The sequence below is a fragment of the Bufo gargarizans genome, chromosome 1, assembly GCF_014858855.1.
Source record: "Bufo gargarizans isolate SCDJY-AF-19 chromosome 1, ASM1485885v1, whole genome shotgun sequence".
Classification (NCBI taxonomy): domain Eukaryota; kingdom Metazoa; phylum Chordata; class Amphibia; order Anura; family Bufonidae; genus Bufo; species Bufo gargarizans.
Window position 1 is genome coordinate 276,423,561 of NC_058080.1, and position 22,507 is coordinate 276,446,067.

At 48.1% G+C, this 22,507-nt stretch overlaps 1 protein-coding gene across 3 annotated transcripts in view; it reads right to left on the reverse strand.

The window, feature by feature from the left end:
* YTHDC1 (YTH domain containing 1) overlaps positions 1-22,507 on the reverse strand; it is a 45,606-nt gene that overhangs the window by 12,452 nt on the left and 10,647 nt on the right. The window contains exons 5-10 of one of the 3 annotated variants that reach the window (XM_044303691.1): positions 18,440-18,529; positions 17,944-17,997; positions 12,596-12,690; positions 11,627-11,735; positions 1,760-1,877; positions 1,111-1,195 (exon numbers count right to left, since the gene is read on the reverse strand). In XM_044303691.1, coding sequence (XP_044159626.1) covers positions 1,111-1,195; positions 1,760-1,877; positions 11,627-11,735; positions 12,596-12,690; positions 17,944-17,997; positions 18,440-18,529 — 551 coding nt within the window. The remainder of the gene's footprint in view (positions 1-1,110; positions 1,196-1,759; positions 1,878-11,626; positions 11,736-12,595; positions 12,691-17,943; positions 17,998-18,439; positions 18,530-22,507) is intronic. The other 2 variants (XM_044303700.1, XM_044303708.1) reach the window with 2 other exon arrangements.

The following is a 22,507-nucleotide window of genomic DNA, read 5'->3' on the forward strand; positions in this document are numbered from 1 at the left end:
CTACTGTTATTCCATCTGCATTTTCTGTGGAACCATTTCAATGGGTATGTGGTTGGCATTTTGCGGCAGAGTACAGGACATGTCATATCTTTTTGCAGAACGGATGTTAAAAGCACATTGATAATCCATGTGTTTTCTGCATACTATATTCTTTCCACAAAGCGATACAATAAAAAATGCACACAGCACATATACTACATCCTTATTTTGCAGATCTGCCATTTGTGGACTACAAAACAGATACGGTTGTGCACATGAGGGGAACGAGACATACCAGTTTTCTGCAATCCCGAGTCACTACCGGAAGGGAAGCTGTCAATCACAGCAACGCTCCCACTTGTGAGGAGTTAGGCTACATGCACACAACCTATGGGCTGTTTCACACGAGTGGATGCCGTGCGTGGCATCCGCTCCGTGAAAGACTGCCAAGACCCGATGCAGACTGCAGAGGCACGGAACATTAACATGACTGATAATGCTCCGTGCCTCTCTGATCTCTTTACTTCGAAATCACAGTGACAACTTTATCTCACTGTCATTTCGAAGTAAAGAGGTCACAGAGGCAAGGAGCATTATCAGTCATGTTAATGCTCCGTGCTTCTGCTGTCCGCATCGGGTGTTCGCACTCTTTCACGGAGCGGATGCCACGCACGGCATCCGCTCGTGTGAAACAGCCCTTATGCGTTTTGCTGTCCCAAAAAAAACCAAAAAAAAAACCCCATTGCAACAATGCCTAAAACGGACAAGAATAGGACACATTCTATTTTTTTGCGGGGCTACAGAACGGACATAGTGATGTGGACAGCACGCTGTGTGCTGTCCGCATTTTTTTGCTGACCCATTGAAATGAATGGGTCCGCATCCTACCTGGAGGAAAAAAAAACTAAAAACAAACACGGAACGGACACGGAACCAAAATACGTTCCTGTGCATGTAGCCTTATCCTGATGAATCTGCATGACAAGATGCAGGTACTACCCCCTACGTATCAGGTGTATGTATTTCAACGTGCAAGAAAAGGTTGGGAAACATCATAGATTATCTGGTGAGAAGTTGTTTCCCAGTGAACAAGTAGATCAAAAGTGACATATTATGGAAAAGTCCTCTCACTTGTCCATCTCGTCCAATCTTTACTGGCTTGTGTTCATTCCATGGGTTGGTCAAGTGAACAGACTTTGTAAATGGCAGTTCTCTCCTATTCAGTGAAAGGGCGAAGACACAACCAAGAAATAATAAGCAATCACTTTATAGAACTGAAAATTACTAAGTACAAACACTTGGATGTTAAGAAATCTTTATGCTTTAATTCACTGCTTTCATACTTATATCTCACATTTAGTAACATGAACTAGGGTACAAAAAAAAAATATATATATATAATATATAATTTCCATTACTTATGTGTTGTCCTAGTAGAACATCTCAGTAGAATCATTTTAAATGCCAAAATAGCCTTCAGTGTCCCCCCAAAAAAAAAACAAAAAAAAAAAACACCACAGCCTTACCGTATTCCCAGGGCTGAGAACGAATTCTCGATTGTACCCCAAATGATTAGGCCTCTGAGATGATCCAGGATAACAATGGAGTTTTGAAGCATTTTTAATTATGCTGGACCAGTGAGTTGGAGATTAAAGGGAGTTTTACTTTATTTAGAAACTAAACCATCAAATTATACCAGGCTCTGATAAGTAACAACCTGTCACCGTAGATAACACTGACTGATTCAAGATCATACATAAAATACACAATCTGAGTGTACCTGCAGATCCAGTCTATCTTGAAAACTCCACCAAGCATCTTTGCATTCATCCCTGCAGGAAGAACCCAGTGTATTGGTGATCCACCATGGAGAGATTCAGATGACAGACGAGCAAACCCTTAAGAAAATAAATGAAACTGTCAGCATATGATCAATAAATAAGCATTCCAAATGAGGTTGTGTGTTTGTCCACAGAAAAACTTCAGACACCCCAAAAGCACAGGCAACTATAAGGCCTCTTTCACACGGGCGTCAGTTTTTTTTGCCCGGATAAGAGGCGGGGGCATTGCGGGAAAATGCGCGATTTTTCCACGCGAGTGCAAAACATTGTCATGCGTTGCACTCGTGTGAGAAAAATCGCGCATGTTTGGTACCCAACCCCGAACTTCTTCACAGAAGTTCAGGCTTGGGATTGATGTTCTGAAGATTATAAGGGAAAATAATAGCATTCTGAATACAGAATGCGTAATAAAACAGCGCTAGAGGGGTTAAAAAATAAAAATTTAACTCACCTTAGTCCACTTGATCGCGAAGCCCGGCATCTCCTTGTGTCTCCTCTGCTGAACAGGACCTGGGGTGAGCATTAAATAGAGATTAAGGACCTTTGATGACGTCACTCCGGTCATCACATGGTATGTCACATGATCTTTTACCATGGTAAAAGACCATGTGATGACCGGAGTGACATCAAAGGTCCTTAACCCCTATTTAATGCTCACCCCAGGTCCTGTTCAGCAGAGGAGACACAAGGAGATGCCGGCTTCGCGATCAAGTGGACTAAGAGTTAAAAAAAAAAAATTTAACCCCTCTAGCGCTGTTTTACTATGCATTCTGTATTCAGAATGCTATTATTTTCCCTTATAACCATGTTATAAGGGAAAATAATAATGATCGGGTCTCCATCCCGATCGTCTCCTAGCAACAGTGCGTGAAAATCGCACCGCATCCGTACTTGCTTGCGGATGCTATGCGATTTTCACGCTTCCCGTTCACTTCTATGAGGCCTGCGTCGCGTGAAAATCGGACAATATAGAGCATGCTGCGATTTTCACTCAACGCACAAGTGATGCGTGAAAATCACCGCTCATGTGCACAGCCCCATAGAAATGAATGGGTCCAGATTCAGTGCGGGTGCAATACGTTCACCGCACCCGCACGGAAAACTCGCCTGTGTGAAAGGGGCCTAAGGCTACTTTAACATGTGTGTTTTTTGCCCGATTCGGCTGGGATCAGTAAAAACACTTCTGGATCCGTTCATAATGGATGCAGCCTGTTGTAGTATTAAAAGAACAGTTGTATTAGCTTTAAAATAGCCATGACGGACCAGGCATTAAAACAGTCAATGGGGGCTGGATCCGTTCTCTATTGCTCCGCATACCATGCCGGACAGATAAACGCTGCTTGCAGCGGTTTTCTGTCTGGTGTGGGAACACAACCAAACGGAACAGAATGCATTCTGGTGTATTCCAATCCCTTCAGTTCTGTCCTCATTGACAATGAATGGGGACAAAACTGAAGCGTTTTTCTTCGGTATTGAGATCCTCTGCCAGATCTCAATACCGGAAAAGAAAAAAGGAGATTTTTGTATAACTTACCAGTTAAATCTCTTTCTCGCTCTTCCTTGGGGGACACAGACCTTGGGTATAGCTCAGCTCCCTAGGAGGCGTGACACTAAGTAAAACTGTTAAGCCCCTCCTCCATCAGCTATACCCTCAGCCTGGAGATAGAGGCTACCAGTTGCGTGTCCAAGTAGTGAAAGGATAACAACCAATAACGGAAACAACCAGCCAGCAACCCAACGGGGCGCCAGACCATAACCCTGTAACCAAACACAGAAGGGTGGGTGCTGTGTCCCCCAAGGAAGAGCGAGAAAGAGATTTAACTGGTAAGTTATACAAAAATCTCCTTTTCTCGCCCATTTTCCTTGGGGGACACAGACCTTGGGACGTTCAAGAGCAGTCCAAGAAGGGAGGGACCACAAACCCAAGGCGGAACACCACCAGAGCATCAGGAAACCGCTGCCTGCAAAACCAGGCGGCCCAAAGCAGCATCCGCTGATGCATGCGTATGCACCCTATAGAACTTTGTGAAAGTGTGCAGAGAGGACCAAGTGGCTGCTTTGCACAACTGTTCAGCCGAGGCCCGATGCCTCTGCGCCCAGGAAGCTCCGACTGCTCTGGTGGAATGAGCAGTGACGCCGAAAGGCGGAGGTCTGCCCTTGGCTCGATAAGCCTCAGACACCGTCAGTTTAATGAAACGGGCAATAGCCACCTTGGAGACAGCCAACCCTTTGCGCGAACCCTCCGGAACCACAAACAGGGAGTCCGTGCGCCGAAAGGACCCGGTGACCTCCAAGTAAATCCTCAACGCCCTGACCACATCCAGACGGTGCAGTTCCCGTTCTCTGGGGTGGGAAGGAGAGGGACAGAGCGACGGAAGGACGATGTCCTCATTGATGTGAAAGGCGGAGACCACCTTTGGCAGGAAAGTCGGGACAGGCCGAAGCACAACCTTATCCTGGTGGAAGATCAGGAAAGGTTCGGAGCAAGAAAGAGCCGCTAACTCCGACACCCGTCGGAGAGACGTGACGGCCACAAGAAAGATGACCTTGCAGGACAGAAGGCGAAGGGAGACCTCCCGTAAAGGCTCGAAGGGGGCTGATTGGAGCGCCGAGAGCACCACATTCAGGTCCCAGGAAGGAACTGGAGGGCGGTACGGCGGAACAGAGTGAGCCACCCCTTGTAAAAAGGTCTTAATTGGCCCTAGAGGGGCCAGGGGACGCTGGAGAAGAATAGACAGCGCCGAAATCTGACCCTTCAGAGAACTGAGGCACAGCCCCAGGTCCAGACCCGACTGGAGGAAGGACAGGATTGTGGGAAGAGAAAACCGGAGAGGTAGGATGCTCCGGGACTCACAGAACCCCAGATAGGACCTCCAAACCCGATAGTAGATCCTAGAGGATACGGGCTTACGAGCCCGGATCATGGTGCGGACTACGTCCGCGGAGAAACCCCGTCGCGTTAAGACGGCGGTCTCAATAGCCACGCCGTCAAACGTAGCGAGCCTAAATGCTCGTGGAAGATCGGTCCCTGAGAGAGAAGGTCTTCCCTGGAGGGCAGTGGCCACGGTGCGTCTGCCAACAGCATCATTAGGTCGGCGTACCAAGACCGGCGGGGCCAATCCGGGGCGATTAGAATCGCGGGGACGCCCTCTGCCGCGATCCTCCGAAGAACCCGTGGCAGGAGGGGAAAAGGAGGAAAGACGTACAGAAGGGAGAATTCGCGCCACGGAAGGACGAGCGCGTCGGCGCCGTATGCCTTCGGGTCCCGTGCCCTGGCCAGGTATAGGGGGACCTTGTGGTTGAATTTGGAGGCCATGAGGTCCACGTCGGGGCGACCCCAGCGAAGACAAAGGGCTTCGAACACCTCTGGGTGCAGGGACCATTCTCCCGGGTCGATGGTGGACCGGCTGAGGAAATCCGCCGCCCAGTTGTCCACCCCCGGGATGTAAATCGCAGATAAGGCCGGCACGTGCGTCTCCGCCCAGAGGAGAATGAGGGTCACCTCTTGCATCGCTGCGAGTGCCTCCCTGATGGTTTATGTATGCCACAGCCGTGGCATTGTCCGATTGGATCCGAACAGGGTGGCCCCTCAGCAGATGGGTCCAGTGTCTGAGGGACAGAAGAATCGCCCTCAGTTCCAGAATATTGATTGGAAGTCTGGACTCCGATAGAGACCAAACGCCCTGGACGGACCGGGGAGGGAAAACCCCCCCCCACCCCCGTAAGCTGGCATCTGTGGTAATCACCAGCCAGTTCAGTGGACGGAAGGACTTCCCCCTTAGAGGGATATGCAACCACCAGCCGAGGGAAGCCCGAGCCAGGGGAGGCAGAAGAAAGGTCCTGTCCAGACTCCTCGGTGATTTGTCCCAGGCCGACAGAATTGCCCTCTGAAAGGTGCGGGATCGGAATTGTGCGAACGGCACCGCTTCGAAACAGGCAACCATCTTTCCCAACAACCGCATGCTGGATCTGAGGGAAGGGCGGTGATGACGGAGGAGACTGCGAACCGACCCGCGAAGGGCCAGACGCTTGTCCGACGGAAGGCGGACCTCCGCCAACTCTGTATCCAGGAGCATCCCCAGGAAGATCAGCCGTCTGGAGGGGGTAAGGGAAGATTTGGGGTGGTTGATAATCCAACCGAACCGCGTCAGGGTCTCCAGAGTGAGTTCCACACTGCGGGATGTCTGAGAGAAGGAGGGTGCCTTGACCAGGATGTCGTCCAAGTATGGGAGAAGAAAAACACTTCTTGAACGTAGAAGGGCCAAGACAGGGGCCAGGACCTTGGTGAACACTCGAGGAGCCGTCGCCAGACCAAAGGGAAGGGCGACGAATTGGAAGTGATCGTCCCCCACCGCGAAGCGCAGGAAGCGGTGATGACATGGAGCAACCGGAACGTGGAGGTATGCATCCTGAATGTCGATTGAGGCCATGAAATCCCCTCTTTCCAGGGAGGCCACTGCGGACCTGAGAGACTCCATCCGGAATCTCTGCAGTCGGAGAAAACGGTTCAGGCGTTTTAGGTCCAAGATCGGACGCACTGAGCCTTCCTTCTTGGGAACCACAAAGAGGTTCGAGTAGAACCCCCTGAACCTTTCCGTCGGAGGCACGGGGGCGACGACACCCTTGTCCATTAGAGAGTGAATGGCCGCGAAGAAGGCGGCCACTCGTACGGGATCTCGCGGAGGACGGGATCGGAAGAAACGGTCTGGCGGAATGGACGCAAATTCGATTTTGTATCCGCAAGATACAATCTCGAGCGCCCATGCGTCTGAGATGTGGGCCCGCCATACGTTCCTGAATAGGAGAAGGTGGGGGCGCACCTTCAGGCAGAGGGCTGCTGGCCTGTGGGAGCCCGTGCAGGCTGGGACTTGCGCCAGGTAGGTTGCGTCCGAAAAAACGGCTTCTTGCGTCTATCCTGGGCTGGGCCAGAGGAAGAAGAACTGGCCGCGGGTCTAGACCCGGTGGGCTTGCGAAAGGACCGAAAATGGGACGAACCAGCGCGACCACGGGGGGCGCCCATTGGCCTAGACTGGGGGAGGTGAGTACTCTTCCCACCCGTGGCCTCTGATATAAGTTCGTCCAGACGGGTTCCGAACAGGCGGGAACCCGTGAATGGTAGGCCGGCCAAAGAGCGTTTGGAAGCGGCGTCCGCCGCCCAAACCTTCAGCCAGAGTTCCCTCCTGACTGAAACTGCCAGGGCAGAGGAACGGGCAATGAGGGCACCCGCATCAAGGGAGGCCTCACAGACGAATTTTCCGGCCTGAACAATTAGTTGGGCTAAGGAACGGAGGTCCTGAACAGGGACGTCCGACCCTAACTCCCGTTCCAGTTGCAAACCCCATTCAGAGACCGCTTTGCCAACCCAGGCGGAGGCAAAGACCGGTCTAAGGGCCGAACCAGAGGCAGTAAATATGGCCTTGGAGAGGGATTCCGTACGACGGTCCTCAACAGACTGGAGGGAAGATCCGTCCTGTACAGGAATAGTAGTGCTTTTGGACAGGCGAGCCACGGGAGGATCAACCTTAGGCGGGGATGTCCACGTGGTCACAGAATCCGCTGGAAAGGGATAACAAATGTCCAGCTTTTTGGGTGTAATAAAGCGGACGTTAGGCCGAGTCCAAGCCTTGGATACCACAGAAGAAAAATCAGCGTGTATGGGAAAAACCTTGGAGGCCTGTTTGGGGCGGAGAAAGGACACGCCGGCCTGTTCAGAGCTGGGGGGGTCATCGTGTAGCTGAAAGGTATCACGGATGCTAGTGACAAGATGCCCCACCGCGGACGCCAATTTGGACGGAAGCTCTGAGTCCATGTCCACGTCCGAATCCGCCAGTCCTCCCTCAGAAAGCGTATCCCTTTGAGAGGATAGACTTGACTGAGCTCGCACGCATGGCGGAGAGAGCGAAGCATCTGGAGAAGATGTGCGCTCAACCCTTGAACGTTTCTGAGTATGCCGGGCCCTGGAAGATTCGCTGGGAGGCAGGGAACCAGTGGGGGCGGCAGAAACGGTAGTCCCAGCGGGTGCGACAGGGATTGTGGCAGCCTGCGGGAGAGGCGGTCTATCCACGAGACGGCCCACTACGTGTGTAAGGCTTTCCACCGCCTGAGACAGAGACCTAGCCCAGTCAGGGGGTTCAGAGGCACCGGGGGGCGCAGCGGGAAGCGGGCCCTGCACCGGGGCCTGACATGCAAGGCAATGCGGCTCAGATTGCCCCCGCGGAAAAAGTTCCTTACAGGTGGTACAGGGTTTGGGGGCACCTGTGGGATCTGACATGCTGAAGTGTGGTTGTACTCTAATATAGAGACCACAAAGGGTTATAGCAGCTATGACCAGGAGGGTTAGGAGAGGGTTAACTGTCCTACCAGTGCCTCAGAAGAACGTCAGGAGATGGCCCAGATCAGCAGCAGCAGAGAAGCAGTGAACAGCAGTGAGCAGCAGAGAGCAGCAGAGAGCGCCCACAGAAGCCGAGCGATGTACACAGGAGGTTAGAGTCCCCCACCGTGTCCCAGCTTCCTGTCAGGAGTGAGGAAGCGCGGGAAACCTCAGCAGAAAGCGCGGGGAACAAGCTCCGCCCCCTCCAGCGCTTGAAATGTCTCCTGTGAAGGAGAACGTAGCTCCGCCCCCAAAATGACGCGCGCGTAAGCCCCGCCCCCTGCCGGGACCGCTAAGCCCCGCCCCCGTTCTCGGCGGGAAGGGGGAGAGAGAGAAGAGAAAAATGGAGTCAGCCCCGAATGAGGGGGAGGGGGGGGGAGAAAGATAGCAGCGTGGGGGGGAACGGCGTGGGGGTGCTGAGGATGCTGCTGTGCTGCATTGTCCTGCAGATGAGCGCTCAGAATGAGCGACCACGGGTGCCCCCCTTACCCAGAGGGGTAGATGCTGCAGATAGGGACGGGGTATGGGCTGGAATAGCCATCTCACCGTCCGACGTCTTCACCCTCAGTCCTTTCCAGCAGGGTCGCCCCTTCAGCCACTGGCACCGCAGTGGCAGGAAGCTGGAAGAGGGGCTTGGCGTGCGGGCGACCCCCTAGCTGGCGGGATGTAGGGGAGCCATTGCTGCCCAGATCCTCCTATTGCTTCTGTGGGGGAGGCAGCAGTGCAGATAAGTTGGCACTGGCGCAGCTCAACCCCGGGAGAGCAGAGAGGTCTAATGCGTCTCTGGTATCCCTAGGAAAAAATAAAATAACAAAATTAGAAGAAAAAGTAAAAATAACAAGGAGAAAACAGCCCTGCAGTAGCAGGGAGTGTCTTGCCTCCTTGGACACTAAGCTAAAACTGGTAGCCTCTATCTCCAGGCTGAGGGTATAGCTGATGGAGGAGGGGCTTAACAGTTTTACTTAGTGTCACGCCTCCTAGGGAGCTGAGCTATACCCAAGGTCTGTGTCCCCCAAGGAAAATGGGCGAGAAATATATACTTGAAAAATTGAGTCTCACACATCTTTGGTCTGTGCCTTGGTCAGGCTGATGTTAATTATGTGGCAAAGACAAACCTAATTGGCCACAAAGGTAGAAATAGGACTAGATCAGGTTTTTCTCTGACCCGAGCCATTGCTGCAGCATGGATGTCGCCAATCACAGACACCACCACATGATCACAATACCATGAGTACATTCACAGCGCAGGAAGGTACCAATTATGAGATCTTAACACTTAGCTCTCAGTCCCAAGGCCAGGGGTTTTTGATGCACTGCATTTCTTTTTATAGAGACACCAGAATCTGATTATGTGGAGGGAAATTATAAGACCAAAACTGAATAGAAAACTCTAAAAACAGCATCAAACTGCCCTCTGCGAATTCAACAGTTGAAATGGAGTTTTGTCCAATTACAGAAACAATCATTGCAAAATATAAACACACACACACTACAGACCACAAGTTTGGACACACCTTTTCATTTAAAGAGTTTTCTTTATTTTTATGACTATGAAAATTGTAGATTCACACTGAAGGCATCAAAACTATGAATTAACACATGTGGAATTATATACATAACAAAAAAGCGTGAAACAACTGAAAATATGTCATTCTAGGTTCTTCAAAGTAGCCACCCTTTGCTTTGATTACTGCTTTGCACACTCTTGGCATTCTCTTGATGAGCTTCAAGAGGTAGTCACCTGAAATGGTTTTCACTTCACAGGTGTGCCCTGTCAGGTTTAATAAGTGGGATTTCTTGCCTTATAAATTAGGTTGGGACCATCACCCTGGGTTCACACCTGAGCGTTTTACAGCGCGTTCAACAAGGAGAAACCAATGCTTCTTTATGGGAATGGTTCTCACCTGGGCGTTTTACAGCGCGTACGATCGCGCTGTAAAACGCCTGACGCTCAAAAAAGTTCTTCAGCTTCTTTGGGGCGTTTTGTCGCGCGTTCCCGTACATAGACTTTCGGGAACGCGTGACAATGGGCGTTCGCTTGTCTCTGTATGCGCGATTGTAAACGCCGGTACAATCGCGCATACAGAGCGCTCCATCGCTAACGCTCAGGTGTGAACCCAGGGTCAGTTGCGTTGTGGTGAAGTCAGGTGGATACACAGCTGATAGTCCTACTGAATAGACTGCTAGAATTTGTATTATGGCAAGAAAAAAGCAGCAAAGAAAAACAAGTGGCCATCATTACTTTAAGAAATGAAGGTCAGTCAGTCCGAAAAATTGGGAAAACTTTGAAAGTGTCCCCAAGTGCAGTCACAAAAACCATCAAGTGCTACAAAGAAACTGGCTCACATGCGGACCGCCCCAGGAAAGGAAGACCAAGAGTCACCTCTGCTGCGGAGGATAAGTTCATCCGAGTCACCAGCCTCAGAAATCGCAGGTTAACAGCAGCTCAGATTAGAGACCAGGTCAATGCCACACAGTTCTAGCAGCAGACATCTCTAGAACTGTTAAGAGGAGACTGTGTGAATCAGGCCTTCATGGAAGAATATCTGATAGGAAACCACTGCTAAGGACAGGCAACAAGCAGAAGAGACTTGTTTGGGCTAAAGAACACAAGGAATGGACATTAGACCAGTGGAAATCTGTGGTGCCAGATCTTTGGTGCCAACCACCGTGTCTTTGTGCAACGCAGAAAAGGTGAACGGATGAACTCTACATGCCTGGTTCCCACCGTGAAGCATGGAGGAGGAGGTGTGATGATGTGGGGGTGCTTTGCTGGTGACACTGTTGGGGATTTATTCAAAATTAAAAGCATATACTGAACCAGCATGGCTACCACAGCATCTTGCAGCGGCATGCTATTCCATCCGGTTTACGTTTAGTTGGACCATCATTTATTTTTCAACAGGACAATGACCCCAAACACCTCCAGGATGTGCAAGGGCTATTTGACCATGAAGGAGAGCGATGGGGTGCTGCGCCAGATGACCTGGCCTCCACAGTCACCGGACCTGAACCCAATCGAGATGGTTTGGGGTGAGCTGGACCGCAGAGTGAAGGCAAAAGGGCCAACAAGTGCTAAGCATCTCTGGGAACTCCTTCAAGACTGTTGGAAGACCATTTCAGGTGACTACCTCTTGAAGCTCATCAAGAGAATGCCAAGAGTGTGCAAAGCAGTAATCAAAGCAAAAGGTGGCTACTTTGAAGAACCTAGAATATGACATATTTTCCGTTGTTTCACACTTTTTTGTTATGTATATAATGCCACATGTGTTAATTCATAGTTTTGATGCCTTCAGTGTGAATCTACAATTTTCAGTCAAGAAAATAAGAAAACTCTTTGAGAGAGGTGTGTCCAAACTTTTGGTCTGTACTGTATATACACACAAAAATATACACACACATATCATATTAAGAAGATGGCACTCCTTAACCTTACCTTGAAATTTTCCACTCTCTCTAACAGAGAACACCAAAATAACGCTTCTTGCAGATCTGAATGCTGCATTCAGCTTCTTCTCATTTACTGGTAAGGTTGACCAAACACCCTGCGTCAAAGGCAAAAGAAAGATAAATGTCAGCATGATGCTCTTTTTGTCCGAAATCCTAAAGATGAAAGTGGTTTTCCCAAGGCAAAAAAACAAAAACAAAAAACCTTTAGCTACATATGGCATGACAAAATGAAAAAAAAAGCCCATACTTCTCTTTAAAATTATCCAAAACTAGTCTGCAATTACACTCCTGAAGTCAATGATCGCTGAGCAGTGATGTCAGAATGTACAGCATGTGCCCACTGTACTGGAACAATAGATTTAAGGGGTTACTCGATATCTAAAATATCCCCAGGTATGGATTATACTTACCTGCTCACCGGCACCGCATCGGATCCCTGCACGCCCGCGTCTCCCCGTTGCTTGGATCAAAACATCCGATGTGTGTGTAGGGGGGGGAATGGGTTGAGCAGCAAATGGCAGGCTGCGACAGGGACAAGCCCCCTTGAGCCAGGTCACTGCCGTGGCCCACTATTGGCTGCTCGCACTCGCCAGATGTTTTGGTCCGAACGACGGGGAAAAGCAGTGGCAGCAGCGTAGGAATCCAGAACGATGCAGGTGTCGGGGAGAAGGGAAGTATAATCCATACAAGGGGTCTGGGCATTGGAGGGGGGGGGGGAAGAGAGAATCTTTTAGTTATAGGATAACCCCTTTAAGAGGGAGTACTGATTTTCTGATCGAAGAGGACGACGTGTCCAGTCCACTCCTTTTACTACAGTCCGAACTGATGTATCCAGGGCAATCATGTCTTGTAGCCAATGATATAGGAACGGCACAGCACTAACCATACAGCAGACTGTTCACTACATACAAGTCCCTTATGTAAAAATGTACTTTTCTACAGACATAACATTTACCTTAGCTTTAGCCAATGAAACATTCTCATGATTGTTGCTTTTAATAAGGAAAAATCGGGCTTCCTGGAGAATATACCTAATTTTATTTATTCGTTCTGAAAAATAAAAAAAAGTCAGGAGAGAGTGAAAAAGGACATGGTAGCAATTCATGCATTGGATATAGTCTAACACTATGCAGGGCCTGGAGAGAAACGCCCACATGCCAGGACCTGCACTGCATACATTCAGTTCCGCCCAGAGTGTTCCTATATTACTCAAGTACCAATGTAATGAACTATGGGACATCTGTGATCATCGCAAACCCTACCAGGTACATTCAGTCTCTCATTAGGGTACTTTCACACTAGTTTTTATTTTCCGGCATAGAGTTCCGTCACAGTGGCTCTATACCGGAAAAGAACTGATCGGGCATATCCCCATGCATTCTGAATGGAGAGTAATCCGGATCATGATAATCAGGATGCATCAGGATGTCTTCAGTTCAGTCATTTTGACTGATCAGGCAAAAGAGAAACCAGTAGCATGCTACGGTTTTATCTCCGGCGAAAAAAACTGAAGACTTGCCTGAATGCCGGATCCGGCATTTTCCCACATAGAAATGTATTAGTGCCGGAATGCCGAATCCATCCATCCGGTCTGTGCATGCGCAGACCGGTAAAAATGTGAAAAAAGATACAAGACAGATCTGTCTGTCCGCATGACAAGCGGAGAGAAGGATGCATTCTTGCAATGCATTTCTGAGACAGACCCGCATCCGGATGTGCCTCACAAATGCTTTCAGTCACATCCAGATCGGCAGATCCGGCGGGCAGTTCCGACGACGGAACTGCTTGCCGGATCACACTGCCGCAAGTGTGAAAGTAGCCTTACTTGGCAATCTAAGGCAGAGTTCATATATGCAATGACTTCCATTCTGTTCTGTCAGAGGAACGGAAAAACACAGATCCATCAGACTGCATGACTGATTCAAAAAGAACACCTTCTGTTTCTACCTACCATCCACTGACTATAAAGAGGGGTTCTCACCTCCAAGCGAAAATCAGTTAATGCCCAAAATGCATTTAATCTAAAAAGAAAGTCCCTCGCCTGTTCCACCAATGCTCTGTTGCAGTACTGAGGGTTCTGTCCCCACTGGTGCTTCCAGTTCCCTGTGGACCGAAAGTATGACATCCCATGTGTAGTCACATGCACTGCTGCAGCTATTCAATGGCCTCAGGGGTGACATGTCCCAAAGCAGCACATGACCACTGAGCCTATGCGGTCACATGACTGCTGAAACCAGTGAAAAATCACCACATCCCTGGAATTATCCAAGTGAAAAACGTTCCAGCCTTGTACATTGGGGAATATGGTAAGTATATAGAGGGCTCAACTCACCACCTTTAAAACAATATTAAAAATACATCCCACAAGTGTTTTAAAGCAACCTATCCTTTAACCCCTGGATAGCGGGACATTCCTAATATATCAATTTAAGGGTGGGGAGTAAGGCCCTGTGTATATTTACACCATTTCCCAGTATAGAAGGTTGAGGGGCTTTTTCACTTTGACGATTCCAGGGAATGGTGGATTTGCAAAATAGAGGGGCTGGGGACTTACCAGTTGGAGGACATTAAAGTGCTTACCAAGACTGGCTGCAGTGGTGCATGTGACTACAGAGGGAATGTCCCACAGGACACTGGAAGTAGTGTGGACAGGACCCTCTGCATTGGAAAGGAGCACTGGTGAACAGGGTTTTAGTTAAAGGGGTTGTCCGGGTTCAGAGCTGAACCGGGACATACCCATAATTTCACCCAGGCAGCCCCCCTGATGTTAGCATCGAAGCATTTCATGAGCCGATGCTCTCCCTTGCCCTTCGCAGGGCAAGGGCTCTTTTATTTCCAATAACACACTGCCAGACGGAGGCTTCTGCCAGGCAGTGTTTTCAGCGACTTCACCGACTCTTAAAGGGAGTCTGTCACCAGATTGTGACCTTATAGACCGCTTACATAGCGCTCTAGCATAGCAGTCTATGATTCTAATGGTACCTTTGATGTGTGCTTCTGAAGTTCCCCCAAGGCAAAAACTGACTTTTATTCAAGGGATCGCAAGTGCCCAGGGCGGGTTTCACCTTGTTGGAGCCCAGGCTGTTCTGCCTCTTTTCGCCATATCCCAGCCTCTTCCTCTGCCCGCCCCGCTTTTCCTTTGCATCCTCTTTCTCTGCAGCCGGTTCCCGCGCCTGCGCTATCCATTGCTTGACCGGGGCATGCGCACGGCGATGCCCATTGTGGGCACGGCATCGCAGTAGCTACTACGCATGCGCCGGCCAACGGCGAGAAACAGCGGCGAGGAGGCGGACCAGATACACCCACAATGGGCATCGCAGTGCGCATGCCCCGGCCAAGCAATGGATAGCGCAGGCGCGGGATTCGGCTGCAGAGAAGGAGGACGCAAAGGAAGAGCGGGGCGGGCAGAGGAAGAGGCTGGGGCGGGGATATGGCGAAAAGAGGCAGAACAGCCTGGGCTCCAACAAGGTGAACCCCGCCCTGGGCACTTGCGATCCCTTGAATAAAAGTCCGTTTTTGCCTTGGGGGAACTTCAGAAGCACACATCAAAGGTACCATTAGAATCATAGACTGCTATGCTAGAGCGCTATGTAAGCGGTCTATAAGGTCACAATCTGGTGACAGACTCCCTTTAAGGGAAGGCTTTAGTGCTGCCCTAGCCGTTTTACAGGCTAGGGCAGTGCTAAAGCCCGCCCATCAGTGCCGAAGGAGAACCCGGTATGTCACCGGAACTCCAGAAAATGCCTTTGCCCTGTGCGATTTAGCGCAGGGCAAAGGATAGCATCGGAACAAACTGCTCCGGTGCTCAAGTCAGGGGGGCTGCCAGGGGGAAAAATGGAGGCATGTCCGGGTTCAGCTCTGAACCCGGACAACCCCTTTAAATACATGAGTGTCATTTTACTTGGGAGTCGGGCAACACCTTCAGAGGCTTTAAAGAGGGCGTGTCAGCAGGATCAACTATTAAACCAAGCATACTTCCGAGTGGGGTTGATACTGCAGATTAAAATGATACCTGGATGATAGACATCCATTTTGCCATTCCAGAGATAAGTTCTCTACTATATTTTAATTAAAGCTTACGTGTCTTCTCCCCGATTGACACTTTCTCTAGTAGTAGCGCACAATTCCAGCCCTGCACAGTGAGAAACTGTTCAGGTGAACTGATGCCTACTGCACATGCACTGAAATTCTCTGGAATGGAGAACAGTGTCATTTTAAGGGTGCATTTACACGACCCGTATTTTTGGCTCCGCATCTGTTCCGCAATTTTGCGGAACGGGTGCAGACCCATTTATTTTAACGGGGCTGCAAAAGATGCGGATAGCACACAACGTGCTGTCCGCATCCGTAGATCCGTTCCGCGTCCCCGCAAAAAAGATAAAGCATGTCCTATTCTTGTCCGCAATCGGGGACAAGAATAGGCATTTCTATCATAGGGCCGGCTACATTCACATGGCCGATGTCCATGTTTTGCCGACATACGGTCGTGTGAATGTAGCCTAATCAGCAAGTTTAACCCAAGCAGACACTAGGCCTGGTTTAATAAGGTGGATCCTGCTGACAGAGCCTCTTTAAAGCATAAAAAATAACTGCACAAATCCTACACCTTTGCTTTCTATTTCCTGTCTCAACGAGTGGGAAATACCAGTGACAGAGTGTATTTCAAGGCATTTCCTACATGTCAAGACAAAAGCTGGAAGTAAATATCAGCGGCGTGGGATCGGTGGAGTGGATTTTCACATCTTTTGCTTCTAAGCCTCTTTGGACTCCTCTGCAAATTATTTTCATATCGCTGGAAAACATCTTTACGTTTATGAAATGATATACATACGAAATAAACAAAAGGGGGAAAAAAAGTATGTATTTAAAGAGGACCTTTCACTCGTATACAAACGTGTCCCTTGCTGCAGCACTGGCCAATCGCAGCGCACAGCTCATAGCCAGTCTATGAGCTGTGTGCTGCGATTGGCCAGCACTGCAGCAAGGGACACGCCTCCGACAAAAAAAAAAAATCAGTCCAATACAACAGACGGAGCTGAGACACCGGAGCCTATACCGGGCGAATGGAGCGGCGCCCAGGCATACTAGTAAGTGCAGGGGGACCCCTGGGCGCCGCTCTGCCCACAGATAGTTAGTTTTTAGTTTGTATACGAGTGAAAGGTCCTCTTTAATCCCCTTTAAAATGGAATCTGTCAGCAGTTTTATTCTGCTAGGTTCTAACAGCTCCAGCACATGCCAACAAGTGCCCACATTCATAAGCTCACATCTCTCCTTGCCCACCTGCATCTGTTTCTATCATATGAGTCAGCAGCAGGGGGCGGAGAAATCCAGGAACGCATGACTATCAGGTCTCATCGGCATGCGCTGGAGTTGTTCAATACAAGATTTTAGCAAAAACAAGTCGGTTAAAGAATGTGACACAGCATATTGCGAAGGGCGAACTGCCACAAATTGATGTCGCCCTCAGGACCCCATAAAACTGGTGAAAGATTCCCTTTAAAAAGGCAATATGCACATCGGACAGAAGTAGGCTGCTGGATGAACAACCTTTAACAAAACGATCGTCTGGTGAACAATTGTGTCAACATGGCCATAGACATTTTAGTCCTTTTCAGACATACATTTTCAAAGACACTGGATCAACTGCCGAAAAGTTTAAACATGGCAGACTTTTTTTTGAGACGATGGTGGCATGTCAATCATTCATTGTTAAATTTCACTGAAACTAAAAAATGCCAGTTTTGATCAACTTTAGACTAATCTGTATTTCCGCCTGTGCAGAATTTACTTTCTGCAACTATTCAGCAACAATTGCTGCACCGCTCTCTTTTCTGGGATGGGACAGAAGAACTTGTAGAGGGCAAATGGTTCTCTTCCAGAGTACACAACTTAAGTAGGGGATTTGTGGACAATATGATAATTCTTGTAACTGCACTCCTCCACAATGTAGGACGCCTTACCAGCAAACATAGGAAGAATTCAGAAATCACATTGTCACGGAAAACCCCTCTCCTGTCAATGCTACACAGGAGTGGCGCTGCAGAATTTGACGTAAGCGAGTACATGTTTTCTGCTGGCCTCTCACAAAATTCAGAACATGAACAAAGCTCAGAAGATTACAAGTGGACCATGGATCTCAAGGGATACGAGATGTCTGCGTATTCTGATGAACAGCACAGGGAAAATGGGATATTGCTTAAAATACAACATTCTTTGCAAATCCTCCACCTAGTATAACATTGACAAGCCTTTGAAGGGGGGTGGAGAAGAGAATTAGAAAAAGAGGGAAAAGTTAAAGGATACCTTTTCGAACATCACGAACAGAGGAGGACAATTTTTCATGCTTCTTTTCTGAACCTGTGTTTAGTCAAAGTACATAGATTCAGAATGCGCCTTCAGACAAAAAAAATACATTTTCAAAACAGCCGTTTTGTTTGTTTTTTTATTTAAAAACTTACAGAATTTTCTTTCCTTGCAAATTCAAGAAATTAAGCTGTGTGAGCAGCTCTGGTGCAGAAAACAGCAGGCTTCGACTGTCTACAAGCTTTTGACGCAAAACCCTGTACACAGCGAGTTCAAAGGTTTTGTGGTCCTGTGGGTTTATTTCAACTAAAGACCATAGACAACTAAATCGGAGGGAAGCAACACCCCATCCTTCACAAAACGAATACGAGCCATCGACAAACCCACTGACCTCCCACTAAAGATTCCCATGCCAACAGTGGGCTTCACTGGTTTCCCTTGGAGCAATGCATTATTGTGGAAGAAAGCAGAAAATGAGCCGAGAAAGAGAGAATACCTGCATAAGAGTCTGATGCAGAACTTCCACTTCTATCAAACACAATTGGAGAAATACCTCTAGCCCTTTTCCTTTCCTTCTTTTTCTGATCTAGAAAATATGTGAAAAGATAATGTAAGCATGGCAGGGGTCTACGTGCTCCAACAGCCAAGCTCCAAACTTACAGGTTTTCTATTGGTCAAATAGTATGGCGCGCTACAACACAGAAGACTAACGATCTGCTACGTAAAACCCAGATTCCCTTCTGAACGTAGTCTACATCACAAGAGACTAAACAGTACGCCAGTATAAGACGGCACACAGATCGTCCACAATTACAGTTCACCAGCTCTCAAGAACGCGTTCACATGGGAACAAAACTGAAGGCTAATGTTATAGGCCTATTCCTAAAGGACAGTAATTTTTTATGTTGGTCCCTTACCTACCCTTCATACAGATCAATAAACTCAACATTATTTCTTCCACAATATTGCAATGAGCGACCTTGTATAGAGTAACTGTCACCAAAAAGCGCTATATGAGCCCAGACAAACCATTTTACAATGGTATATCATGTTCTGCTCTAGATTACTTTCTCCATAAAACATGGATGACCTGGAATTCTTAAAGGACATCTGTCAGCAGGGTTTGTAGCTATGAAACTAGCTGACCTGTTACATGTGTGCTTGGCAAGTGAAGGCATCTGTGTTGGTCCCATGTACATACGTGGCCGCATTGCTGAGACGTGAAGTTTTAATATATATACGAATGAGCCTCAAGGGGCAACGGGAGCATTGCTATTACACCTAGATGTTCCGCTTTCTCTGCAACTGCTGTGTTCTCTGCACCTTGACAGTACCAGGCAGTGTAAACGTGCTCACGCCTGCCTGGACCTGTAAGTCAAAGTGGAGACATGTAACAGTTGTAGAGAGAGCTGAGCCTCTAGAGACTCATTTGCATATATTAAAGGGAACTTGTAATCTCCAACAACCATCCCAAGCCGCCAGCAGTACCCGAGAGTATCCAGCAGTGTGTTTGTGAAGATCATTTTCTTCCTGAAGGCAGATACGGCAAAAGCTCTGAAAACGCTCTTTTATCCCCTACCCGCGCTATTTTCTAGTAATGCTTCAAGTCACAGTAACCGTGCCCCCTTCCCTGCCCCTTCGCTGTGACTGACAGATGGCTGTTCGGCAAAGCAAGCCAAACTCTCTGCATAAGCGCTGTCAGTCACAGCGAAGCGGCAGGAAAGAGGGTGCGGTAACCTACTGACAGATGCCCTTTAATGGTGGCTCGAATAATTTACTGACCTCTGAACAGTCATTCACATGACCTTAAATGTACAAGTCTCATAGTAAATTTCCTAGAAGGTTGGATCCACAAAACATCATTTAACTGCCAATTGCTCATCAGATTTGGCTAACTGCAATGTAAAGAACCACTCTGGGCATCACCAAGGGGCTGGCCATGGTAACGCTGCACGTTGGTGCTAAAACATGTTCCTGGATAGATGGACAAGTTACCAGACCCATCCATTAGCTGCCTGGGACACAGCATGAGAGACTACTGCATGTGCAGTGCTCAGTGTTATTCAGAGATGCATATGTGAAGACAGAAGATGTATGCATTAGCCCTACACGTCTTGAACTGTTTATGGACATGCCTTGTGTCACAGGCTGTGATTTGGTTAAACTTTCAGCCACAAAATTGAAAATGAAAATTTTTTTCATGCACTTTTACAAAACTTGATACAAAATGCATGAAACGAGTCAGAAAATTATGGGGTACACGGGGTACAAATGTTAAACCTGGGTGAAAGGGGTTGTCTCATCATAGACAATGGGGGCATATCGTTAGGATATACCCCCATTGTCTTATAGGTGCGGGTCCCACCGCTGGGACCTGCACCTATATAGAGAACGGAGCCCCGCAAGGTAGTGGCCTGGAGGACACCGTTCCGGGTACCACCAAGCCGGCTCCCCATAGAAGTGGGAGCGTACCGCACATGCGCGGCCCCCCTTTCCCATTCATTTCTATGGGGCCCGACTGCACTGGCTCGGCTATTTTCGCTGGCCCCATAGAAAATAAATGTAAGGCGGTTGCGCATGCACAGGGCACCCTCCTTCACTTGCGGGGCTCCGTTCCGGATATACAGTGGATATGAAAAGTCTACACATCCCTGTTAAAATGTCAAGTTTCTGTGATGTAAAACACTGAGACAAAGATAAATCATTTCAGAACTTTTCCCACCTCTTTTAGGTGGAGGGAAACATAAGTGTGCAGAATTAAGCAATCACATTAAAAATCATGTTAGGCTAGGTTTACACGACGACATTTGTCGCACAAATGTTGCGCGACAATTTTTATAATGGCAGTCTATGGTGTTGCACTGCGACGCAACAGTCGCAGAAAATCCATTCGAGATGGATTTTTCTGTGACTGTCTCGTCGCAGTGCGACACCATAGACTGCCATTATAAAAATTGTCGCGCGACAAATGTTGCAGTGTAGACCTAGCCTTAGATAGGAGTCAACATACACCTGCCATCATTTAAAGTGCCTCTGATTAACCCCAAATAAAGTTCAGCTGCTCTAGTTGGTCTTTACAGAAATTTTCTTAGTCGCATCCCACAGCAAAAGCCATGGTCCACAGAGAGCTTCCAAAGCATCAGAGGGATCTTATTGTTAAAAGGTATCAGTCAGGAGAAGGGTACAAAAGAATGTACAAGGCATTAGATATACCATGGAACACAGTCATCATCAAGTGGAGAAAATATGGCACAACAGTGACATTACCGAGAACTGGACGTCCCTCCAAAATTGATGAAAAGACGAGAAGAAAACTCGTCTAGGAGGCTGCCAAGAGCTGCAGGAATATCTGGCAAGTACTGGCTATGTGGTACATTGACAACAATCTCCCGTATTCTTCATCTGTCTGGGCTATGGGGTAGAGTGGCAAGACGAAAGCCTTTTCTTACGAAGAAAAACCTGAATCAGATTAAAAATCTGTGGGGTGATCTGAAGACTGCTGTGCACAGGAGATGCCCTCGCAATCTGACAGATTTGGAGTGTTTTTGCAAAGAGTGGGTAAACAATGCTGTAATAAAATCAAAAAGGTGCTTCAACAAAGTATTAGTTGCACACTTATGCAACCATATTTAAATTTTTATATTTTTTTCTTCCCTCCACCTAAAAGATTTTAGTTTGTTTTTCAATTGAGTTGCACAGTTTATAGGTCACATTAAAAAGGTGGAAAAAGTTATGAAATTATTTGTCTCTTTTTTTTTACAGCACAGAAACCTGACATTTTAACAGGGTAGACTTTTTATATCCACTGTAGGTGCAGGTCCCACCTATAAGACAATGGGGGTATATCCTAGTGATATGTCCCCATTGTCCATAATGAGAAAACCCCTTTGAAGGGGTTGTCCGGTTTCCTATACTGATGGATCTATCCTCAGGATAGGTCATCAGTATCAGTTCGGCAGGGGTCAGACTCCCAACACCCCTGCTGATCAGTTGTTTAAAGAGGACCTTTCATGTTTTTTTTTTAGTTTAGATAATACCTTTTACTTGCGGGGTCCCACCGCTGATGCTGCCACCCCCTTTTTTTTTTTTTTCATATATCGCTCCTGTGCCCCCTGCAGTTTTCCTGCTCAGTATGTTAATACTGAGCATTGGTACAATGGGCATCTCCTTCTCCCTGGCTGGGCCGCGATACAATCACAGCGGAGAGCGTCACAAGCCAGGGAGGGGAAGAAAAAAAAAAAAAAAGCTCACCTCCTCCCTGGCTTGTGACGCTCTCCGGGGGATGCTAGGGAGGCTCGTCCTCGCCTGCAATACAACTGTTTATAGCAAAACCATTTAGGGGGTCATTTATCAAACTGGCATAAAGCAGAACTGGATTCGTTGCCAATAGCAGCCAGATTCCACCTTTCATTTTGGACAGCTCCTTTGGAAAATGAAATGAGGAATCTGATTGGTTGCTATGGGCAACTAAGCCAGTTCTACCTTACATCAGTTTGAAAAATGACCCCATTAGTGTCCAAATGAACGTTCAGGGCATAGAACCACCTTAAAATAATTGACAAAA